This window comes from Terrapene carolina, unplaced genomic scaffold (assembly GCF_002925995.2).
Source record: "Terrapene carolina triunguis isolate 2854851 unplaced genomic scaffold, T_m_triunguis-2.0 Scaffold233, whole genome shotgun sequence".
Taxonomy (NCBI): Eukaryota; Metazoa; Chordata; order Testudines; family Emydidae; genus Terrapene; species Terrapene triunguis.
In genome coordinates this window covers 12,986,385-12,996,884 of record NW_020664584.1, presented here as the reverse complement: position 1 = coordinate 12,996,884, position 10,500 = coordinate 12,986,385, and the positions used below count along the sequence as shown (strand labels likewise).

Sequence of the window (10,500 nt, the reverse complement as noted above, 5' to 3'; positions counted from 1 at the left end):
CTAAGTCGTGCTGCTGCTCTAATTCCCTGGGCCACTTCCCTGCGGCCCTGTGCCATCTTCACCCTTATCTCAGGGCTTGTCCTGATGGAGTCCCCACAATCGGCTCAGGGTTCCTTCTCGCTCTCCCTGGCTTCTGGCAGCTTGACCTTGTCCGAGGGCCTTCTGCTCCCTCAGCCAGCCACACTCCTACAGCTCCAGCAAGGAACTGAACTCCCTCTGGCCCTGCAGCTCTTCTTACACTAGGCTGCTGGGCCCTGATTGGCTATGTCCCACCCAGCCACTCTAGGCAGCTTGGAGGACCCTTTCCACTGCCCTTTTTTGGGGCAGGCTGTGGCACGGCCACAAGGCCTCCAGTAGGGGACCTCAGAGGATCTGGTATACCCCGTCACAGCTCATATGGTATTCTTTTATTGTTTAACAGCACGATTAATCACAATGAATTTTTTTAATCGATTGACGGCGCTAATGATCTCACCTTGGGGCTGAACTCTGCTGTTTCTAAAAGCTATCCTCTTAACCCTGAGAGTTTATGCAAAATTGGGTCTGCCTGTTTCTGTTTGAACTGCTAACTCTGAAGTAGTCTCACAACATGGACTTGATATTAATCCATTTCCGTGTCTGCTGGGGTTGATGTGCTTACTGTTCTGCTAAGTGTATGTTAGGGTTACCATATTTCAACAATCAAAAAAGAGGACGGTGGGAGCCCCACCATAGCCCCACCCCTGCCCCTCCCACTTCCCGCCCCCTGACTGCCCCCCTCAGAACCGCCAACCCCCCCCCGCTCCTTGTCCCCTGACTGCCCTCTCCTGGAACCCCTGCCTCTAACTGCCCCCCAGGACCCCACCCCCTACCTATTTATGTACAGGCGTGACTACCTGCCCTTTCCTGGTTATTATACGCGGCCAGTCCGCATCCACATCCAGTAGTTAAAAATAAATAAATAAATAAATAAACTAATAATTTAAATTGGAATTTCATCCATTAATAAGTATTTATTATATAATTAAAACCATTCTATTGAAGGACAGATATTAAATAACACTAAATAAGTTAATGTTCAAAACAATATTAAAAATTTGAAAATTTAGAGCATGGAAACCAAAATAGCTAAAATTTAGTTTTGGCAAGATACACGGAATGGAAACTCCGGGATCTTTACCTGTCACTGAATATAGCCATCATACCAATAGTGGAATATAAAACAAGTCTACATATACTCTCCTTAAAATTTTTACTTCTGTCCATTCCCAATAATTGTAACAAATCATTATTACCTTCACTCCACTTGCCACGCGCCCCAAGCACAAAACCAAAGAAGTGAATATTTTTACCTCCCGTTAAGTTTTTAATTTCTTCCTCTAACTCAAGATAATAAGCCACCTTCTCACTGTGGGCTTGTTCCAAACTTCCGGCATTATCCTCCCATCGCACTGTAACATCAACCACCACTGCTGTATCTCCTTTTATAAATATAATATCCGGCTTTCTTAACTCACCCTTACTATTTCTCAAATGGGGCTCTATCATTGCCTTCCACCCTAATTTACCAACCTTATCTACAACTGCAGACACTACTCTATTATGCCTTTTTATCCTAGCATTCTTAGTCTTATAACATTGTCCTGAGATATGGGGAACAGTCTCCCGCACTTTACCGCACCATCTACAAAGAGCATTCACACCTCCTCTTCCTCTTGCTAATGTCTCCCTAGTAGGATAAATATTTGCCCTAAGCTGCAATGCTGCGATATACGCTGACGATTTAACTTTACTAGAGTTTCTAAAAATCGAATTACTAATTAAATCATTTTTAAAATATTTTATCCCTATTCCCTGACATCTCAGTTCCGACCATCTTAAAAATTCCTCTTCCCTCCATTTCTTGGGATGAGATGTTACTGCACTAAATGACAATATTTTATCCACAAGATTTTCTCCTGCATATAGATAAGATAGGTCCATCCAATCATCTCTCGAGACAATATGTCTCCTCCATTTACGAATTAACATATTTGGGATTTGCACACTAAACTTAGTGAGAGCTAAACCACCATCCCTACCTCTAGAATAAAATATCCCATCTGTGGTACACTGAGGTAAATGTAAAATCTCTTTAACTATTTTTCTAACTAACACATCAAGATCGTCTAAAAGATTAAAAGGGGGTTCTATTAAAAGAAGATTATAAAATAGCTTCGGTAAGATATATGTCTGTAAAATTAATATTTTTTGGGCCGGTTTTAATGGGGCCTTAATTAAATTCTCACTCCAATCTTTCAATTTTTCTTTAAGTACCGGTCCCCCTACACCTATCCAGGGATCTATTCTAGCCCCTAAATATTTTTCAAAATCCCCTGGTTGAACATATTCAATCTCCTCTGACCCTATCTGCCAATTATCCTTAGGATTAACTACATAGGTTTTATGTTTAGTTAAAATATGAAAGCCTTTCGTTTTCTTCACATTAACAGAGAGATTAGTATTTTTACAAAACTCCTCTAAGATACCCAAATTTTTAATCATTCCTTTGTATGAGCTACTTAAAATTGCCACATCATCGGCAAAAGCCAATGACGTGACACCATTACCCTTAACATAAAAACCACTTCCTTCTACTTCTAATCTAGTTAAAAGGGGATCCATAGCAATATTAAACAAAATTGGGGACAACGGGTCACCCTGCTTGACCCCCCTCCTAATTAAAATAGACTCAGTAGCTTCATCACCCACCCATAGCCTAGTTGTGCAATTATCATAAAGGTCCCTAATAATATCTATAAAATGTTCATCTATACCAAATCTTCTCAACCCGGCTATTATATGTCCGTGTCCCACAGAATCAAATGCTTTAGCCAGATCTACGAACACTATTGCAATTTCATTCCCATTTCGTTTTGCCCCTTTAATCAAATTATCTAATATAGCAATATTTTCCTCACACCCAGGGGCGGATATAAACCCTTTTTGTCTACTACATATCTTAACTGTTTCCACCAGTCTTTTTGCTAATATTTTGGTATAGATTCTAATCCAAACTGACCCAATTGTCAATGGTCTCCAAGATGTTAACTTCTTCATTTCCTCCTAATCTTGTGTCTTTGGTATTAAAATCGTTCTATTTTTCTTAAATTCATCTGGTACCTGTCTATTTAGAAACCATATATTAAAAATTTTTGTAAGTATTAAGGAGTCTAAATTAAAAATATCCCACAAATTGCTCACTTTTACTTTATCTGGGCCAGGAGCACTATCTTTTCTTATTTCTCCTAAAGCTATTCTAATCTCATCCACAGAGATCGGACTCATTAATATATCATTATCTGCATTCTCTGTGGATGATGGCCACCCTATCATATTACCATGTCCAATTGTTCCCAAAATATTCACATAGTATTCCTCAATTTCTTTCATAGGGATAGCACACTTAGCCTTATCTGGCTCTCCCATTATAATGCGAGTCAATCTTCTTCTATCCTTATCAAATAATTGTTGATAGAATTTATACTTAGCTTTCTTTGTAGCATATCTCCTAATTGCATTAAATTGCTTCCTTCTCCCCTCCTTTCTCATCTTCCCTTTTCCTTTATTCCTCAACTCTATTTGACTTTCATTTCTAGGGTCCTTTCCCTCTACTAATGAATAACATAATTTTTCCAACATTGCCCATCCGAGAGCTTTTGTTAAATCCTCCTTTAATAATCCTTCAATTTCCCCTAAACTATTTATTATTTCTCTTCCCTCCCTACTTTGTTTTCCCCGTTTACATATTTTCTCCACTAACTCCACTTCTGGATGTCCTTTTAGTGGGAAAATCCTCTCTCTTGGGGGCGGAATTTCTAATATATTTACTCTAATGTCCTCTACCTCAGTCACTTCCTCCCTATCTCCTGTTACCACTAACTTCTTCTTTGCTAATTCTCGTCTTTTATCTGATATTTGTTTATTCGTTTTGGTCCTCATCTCGCTCTCAATACATTTATTTATATTCCTTTTCCCAATATATTTCCTTTCCAACTGTATAAGCTGCGCAACCTCATCTTTGGTCCATATACGAGATCTAGTCGATCCCTCTTTGATCTTACTTTTAGCAGCCATATCTTCTTTTCTTTGCTCATTCCTCACAGCAGGGTGTCTATGTCTACAGTGTTGGCTCAATCCAGATCTAGTATGAAAACCAAGCCCACAGACCGAGCACATATGGCTCTTCATTGGGGTATCCGCCTTCTTGGGTATGCACTTGGGGTAGTGGCAAGCTATATTATGATATTGAGAAGATTTTCCACATTTACTACATACAACTCGTATGGCTTTACTTTTATGAACCACATTAATGTGTTTGGCCCATTTACCAAATGTTGGTAATATCTGGGGACATATTGGACAATTAAAACTATCAACGGGATACTCTAAATAAAAAACCCCATCCTTCCACGAACTACTTTCTAATATATTTATATTACTACCAGTACTGTTAAGATCCTTATTACGATCCCTATTAAAATCAGTACTTGGTCTAAAACTATTTAATAAACTAGACCCATTAACTAAATGAGCATTAAGATATCCCGATTCGCTAACATATGGATCATCAAATGTACTTAAATACTTAAAATCTGGATTGAAACTTTCCATAGTTAAATCATTAAAAGTGTCCCTTGTAAAAACCATCGGTAAGATAGATAAAATCTCCTCACCATGATCATCACAAACATTCTCCTCTACCTCCTCTCCATGCTCCACTGGGAGGACTTGATTCTCACTCTCATGCTCATGAGACTTCATTATAGTCCACACCATTTTATCCATTGGTCCAGCGACCCTGATCACACCCCTAATATATTTAACACTGTCAGCCGGGGCATCAAAGCCAACAGCGGGGGCGTTATTAACCCGGTCCAGCGCCAATCCGGTATAAAAATATAAATTACTTTTTTCCATAGCTAAAAGATTTACCCTTCTCAGGGGGAAACTAACCCTTTCCAGGGGGAAACTAACCCGTACCTGGGGGAAACTTACCCTTTCCAGGGGGAAACTAACCCGTGCCTGGGGGAGACTACCCTTACCAGGGGGAATCTAACCCTTACCAGGGGGAGTCAACCCGTACCTGGGGGAGGCTACCCTTACCAGGGGGGCATCCATGTGGCACCATATGGGGCTGCCCAACCCCGTCCCACACCCCACTGAATGTGGGATGTGGGTTCGTCCTCCGCAATCCGCCTGGCTAGCCAAGCCAGTTACCGACTCTCACCACGAGGAGGTAGCGGTTGGACTTGCAATCCAGAGGCTTTCCTCAAAGAGGGGTCCCAAACAGCATAATGTCGAGCTCTAACGGGCGTGTGAGAAAAGGCTCAGATCTTGGTAGGGGTTGCCCCTATTGACCGGGCTCACGCCCACCCCCACCTCACCGATAACCCATTCTCTCACTACCCTCAGGCAATGTTTCCGTCCAAGCCCGACAGCTGAGAGGGTCCAGAGACGCATGGAGAGCCATTAAGAGAGCCATTAAGCCTCCCTGCTCCTTGTCCCCTGACTGCCCCCTCCTGAGACCCCCCCATCCTAACTGCCCCCCTAGGACCCTACCCCCTACCTGTCCCCTGACTGCCCAAAACCTTATCCACACCCCCGCCCCCTGACAGCCCCTCCCCCCCCAGAACTCCCGACCCATCCAACCCTCCCCCTGCTCCCTGTCTCTTGACTGCTCCCTCCAGAACCCCCCTGCCACTTCTCCGACCCCCTGGCCCCCTTACCGTGCCGCTCAGAACAGCGTGTCGGGCTCCACGCTGCCGCGCTCCCCCACGGAGTGCATAGCCTGGTTCCCGCCCTCGCAGAGTGCTGCTGAGCAACGCGCTGGGCAGCAGGGGAGGGGGAGCAGGGGGAGGCGCTCCAGACTGCTGGAGGCCCGATGCGAATGGCCGGTGATCTGCGAATGCAGGGAGGGGGAGGGGGGAAGAGAGAGGAGGGGAGTGATCTGAAGCTGCAGGGGAGAGGAGGGGGGAAGCGGAGGAGGGGCTCTGGCTGCCGGAGCCCCGTGCGAGTGGCTCGATCCGGCTGGCTGCCCTGTCAGCCGTGCCGCACTCTGCAGGGGGGGGAGAAATCCGGACATTTACAAATTCCCCCCGATGCTATTTTTAAACTCAAAAAGCCGGACATGTCCGGGAGAATCCGGACGAATGGTAACCCTCGTGTATGTGCTACATGTATTTGTTATCCAGTTTACATTCTATATAGAAATCCATCTTTGCAGCTTGGTCCAGAAGCCTTCATCCCTCTGACCCATCCTCAAGCTGTGCCCTTTCCCTGCTTAGATATGTACTCCCTCTTCCTGACAACTGAGGCAAGTTGCCAGGATGCGTCCTTTGCATGGCTCCCTTCGCTGGGAATTAAACTCTTCCTGCCTGAATTAGTGTGTAGTATGTCCACACTCTCACAATTGGATTCTAGGTGGTGCTAATGATTTTTAAACAATATTCGAAGAGTTTGTGATCACTTTCTATATTATGCGTCCAGTATCCAATGTAAAGGCCAGCACTCTGCCATTAATGTCCAGTCCCAAGCAGTGTGCTGTGCAGTCGCTGCATGTCCAAGGAGAACGACAGCTCTGCCTTGCTCTGCACCAAGCACTGGGACGCTCTTGGCTTCACATATGGGAAAGACCTTTGGAAAACGATGATGGTCTGTTGCAATTATGACATACTTGTCCAAATGTTGGGCAACTGTTTGCCTCAAGTTCTCCACCACTGCTAATGCACTGGAATTTTTGTGTGTCAACTGACGGGTTTTATTCTTTTTATTGCTGTTTCTTCTTCTTTCCTTTTTTAGTTTTCTCTGCAACCTTCCAGGCAGGGAGAAACATTTCTAACTGTTGCTTTTACTGGTGCTGTTTTTGAAGTGGTCTTGGAGGGATTAGTTGTTCTCTCGTTAATTAGCTGTACCTTCAGGCATTGTGTAATATCCACATAAGAGCACTGATGAGCTGGAGGGGCTGTGAGCCCCTTGGGACAGATCTGCCTTTGGGCTTCAGGAGAGACAGTCTCACTTTCTTCTTCGTTTTAAATACATTTCTAACTCATTTTCTCGCAAAGCTCTGTGCAATGGAAAGTGACCCTAAAGCCTTGCTAGGGACTGAATATGTAGAGAGGAAAGGGTTCATTCTGCAGCAGAAAGCTGGGGGAGACTTACAGATCTTTAATCCACAGGCTTTTAATATAAAGTAAATTGGCTATGTTTGGGATGGCCAGCCCAGAGCATAATGATGTGAGCTTGGTGGGCAGGATGCTGTTATGTTTGCAATAGGTTGTGCAGCCTCAAAATGCTAAGGCTGGCTCTGCTTGTTAAAATGTTTAGTCTTCTTGGATGCTGCAGTCACTGTCATTGCTGCAAGGGGATCTCCCTTCCACCAGTGTTGCTAGCACATGACGAGGAGGGGAGGGCCAAGCCGCTGCTATAGCCTCACCTCTCTCCCTACCATTGCCTGTGCCCCTGCCCATGGTGTGAAGAGCTGGCTTTGGAAGGGAGTCTGGAAAGCCATTCTCCTCAGACACCCCCCAGAATCCCAAGGGAAAACAGCATGGTGGATGGGGGTGGCAGGATTGATAGATTAAAGTCAGGGGGCAGTACAGATTAGATTTGGGGGTGGAGCCTGGGCTGCTGGGTATTTTAGCCAGGGAGCATTGCATGTATTGCCAGCTGAGGTGGAATGTTTTTGAAGAAGCCCCTTGTTTATCTCTCAGCAGCACCAAGCTGCTCAGGAGTGCAGCTGGCTGCCAGGAAGGTCCAGCATTTCTGTTAACTTTTGCCTGAGCCTTTGCTCCAAGTTTTAGGCTTGACACTTTGTGTGCTTTACAAGAGCACAGTGTTTTGCAATGGGATTTGAGACAGAGAAGGCGAACACCTGGCATCCAGAGAGGGAGGGCATTGTGTGCACAAGGGCAGCATGGATTCCATGCTTAGATACCAAGGTGGTGAGCCTAGTAGAAATGCTGTCCAGAGAGATGAAGAAGATGCGGAAGATGTAGGAATCTGGTTTCTTGGACACGTTCCCTGACTTTTGTTGCTGCTTTTCTGACAGCACTGAAGAAGCACTCGTATGCTTTCTTTCTCAGACTGCATGAAGTAGGAATGCACACAGGCCTGCACCAGTAATGTCGGCGAAGGCTGGCTAATGAGCTGTACAGGGGTCCACTTGCATCTTAGATGTTTGTTCTGTTACTGGGATCTGCAACAGCTCAGATATTTGGGGTTTTGGGGTCTTTCCTTAACTTACAGTTTTCCTCAGTTCAACCATTTGTGTTTCAAGAATTCATTATTCTTTAAGGCTCTTTCCCTGAAGTTATTGACCCATGTTTACAACCTTGAGTGCAGCTAGATGAAGTTTTTAGTTGTGGATTTTCATAACTTTTTGTAAACCATTTTCAGAGAATTGCCTGGGATTGGAAGTTGTCCATTCCTGTTCCACTTGCTGCTGTCCATGTGCTGCATTTCTTAAGTATTCAAAATTCACCTGCCAGATCATCCCCACAGTAGGGGCCCTTATTGTGTGCCACCCAAAGCCCCACTCTTCTGTCTGAGTTCCTGGGCACAGCAATATCCCTACAATGCACTTGCAAGTATCAGAATGACTGCACCAGATCTCAGAGATGAAAATGTGCTCATGAAACCTCAGAGATTTCCCAAGCCCTACTGGATATTTTCATTTAACCACCTACTCTTTCCAAGAGAGCCAAAGATTCCTGTCCTCTTTGGACCATGACACTCTGCTACTGAAACTCAATGTGCACAAACAAGAGCTGCTGCTGGCTTCGTGGGAAGAACTGAGGAGCATAGCTGCAGGCTGGGGATGCCCTCACTGAAGATGGTCCAGCAGAGTCAGGCAGATGTTTGCATTGACCTAAGGCAACTGGGAGGTGCCATGTGGTTTGGCACCACATAAGAGGAGACACTCATCGAAGGTGGAGTTCTCTCACTGTCAGTCTCCCCATAGAACCTGGGTCTCTGGTGAAGTGGAGGTGACTGTGGAGACAAGAAGCTAGCCTCTGGGATTTGCAAACTCATTATATCTGTGAGGGTTAAGCCTTCCCTCTCCCCTTTTCTCTTTGTGCAGGTGCTGCTAGAGAAAGAGAGGGAGAAGAAGTCTTTGCTGGAGGCACTGCTCCAAACACAGGAAGAGTTGACAGATGCCTGTCAGCAGCTGGAGCAGCTTCGCCAAGAGGTGAAGAAGCAACTGAAGGAGCAGGTAGGTTTGACCAGCAGGGAGCAGTAAAGAGGAAGGAACTGGCTGTTAGAGTCCAATACATAGGACGGAAAAAGATGGGGATGAAAGGAGAGAGAAAGGGGACCAAGTCAGGGACTGGAGGGCAGTGCAGAGCTGGGAGAGAAGCACTGGGGCAGAAAGGGAGAGGGCTGCGCCTGGGCAGAGGCCTGGTAAGCTGGTAAGCCAGAGAGCTCAGTAAAAGGAAGGATAGGCTAGAGGCAAAGATGGCAGCCAGGTGGGTTTTGTGCACACAACCACCCAGGCGGAGCAAAGGCAGAAATATGTGGTTGGTGAGAGGGACTCTGGGGCACAGAAAGGAAGGAGCAGGATTTGATATTTCACAGCTTTCAGTGACTCACTCTTTGGCCTGGCTGCAGGACACCGTGGAGGGGCTGCAAGCTGAGCTCCAGGAAGCTCAGAATCAGATGGAGGCAGTGGAGAGCAGGCACCTGGAAGAGGTCAAAACCCTCAAACAGGAAATAGACATTCTCCTTCAGCAGCGAGACACCCTGCGAAACCAGGTGACTGCCCCAGGCACAGTGCAATGGGGATTCCACCCAGGAGGGTGGCAATCCCCCTGCCTGTCACTCACCCTCAGTATGACCCTCACCATGCTACTCAGCCCTGATCCTGGCTGGGCAGAGGCGGGAGGTCCCTCTGTCTTTTGCCTGGTTGCTCACCCCTGATCTCAGCTGGTGGGGACGGTCCCTCTCCCCGTCACTCTGCTGCTCACTCCAGTCCCACCCCGATCTTGGCTGGCAGGGACAGTCCCTCTGCCTGCCCCCCTGCCATTTGCTCCTGATCCCAGCTGCACAGTGGCATATCGTCATCTGTCCTGCTGCTGGTGTTTTTATTTCTGGGGGTGATGGGGATTGGGTGAACAAACTACTCCCCTTAGGTCTCCAAACATATCTAGTTTGAACCTGGCACTCTGAAGATCAGATGATACTTCAATTTGCTTGTTTGCTTTCCCCACAGGATACAGGAAGGCTATTGCATGCTTTAACCTCTGGCTCCTCCACTATTCTGTCATATTTCAGGTGCAAGAGCTAGTGGTCACCAAGGATTCCTGGCAACAGATTGGCCTGGAGGCTCAGCGGCAATTGAACGAGGTGCAAAAATTATCCAACCAGAAGATAGTGGAGGCTGCTCATATCCAGAAGATGTTAGAGGGGGAGAGGAGTCGACGGGAGGAGGCAGAGTGTCAGAACACAGAGCTCCGGGCCACGCTCGGAGCCCTGGAGGGGGAG

The 10,500-nt window shown here is 46.0% G+C and overlaps 1 protein-coding gene across 1 annotated transcript in view; it reads left to right on the top strand.

The window, feature by feature from the left end:
- CEP250 (centrosomal protein 250) overlaps positions 1–10,500 on the top strand; it is a 122,002-nt gene that overhangs the window by 88,927 nt on the left and 22,575 nt on the right. The window contains exons 19-21 of the mRNA XM_029912595.1: positions 9,101–9,232; positions 9,628–9,771; positions 10,291–10,496. Of these exons, the coding sequence (XP_029768455.1) occupies positions 9,101–9,232; positions 9,628–9,771; positions 10,291–10,496 (482 nt within the window). The remainder of the gene's footprint in view (positions 1–9,100; positions 9,233–9,627; positions 9,772–10,290; positions 10,497–10,500) is intronic.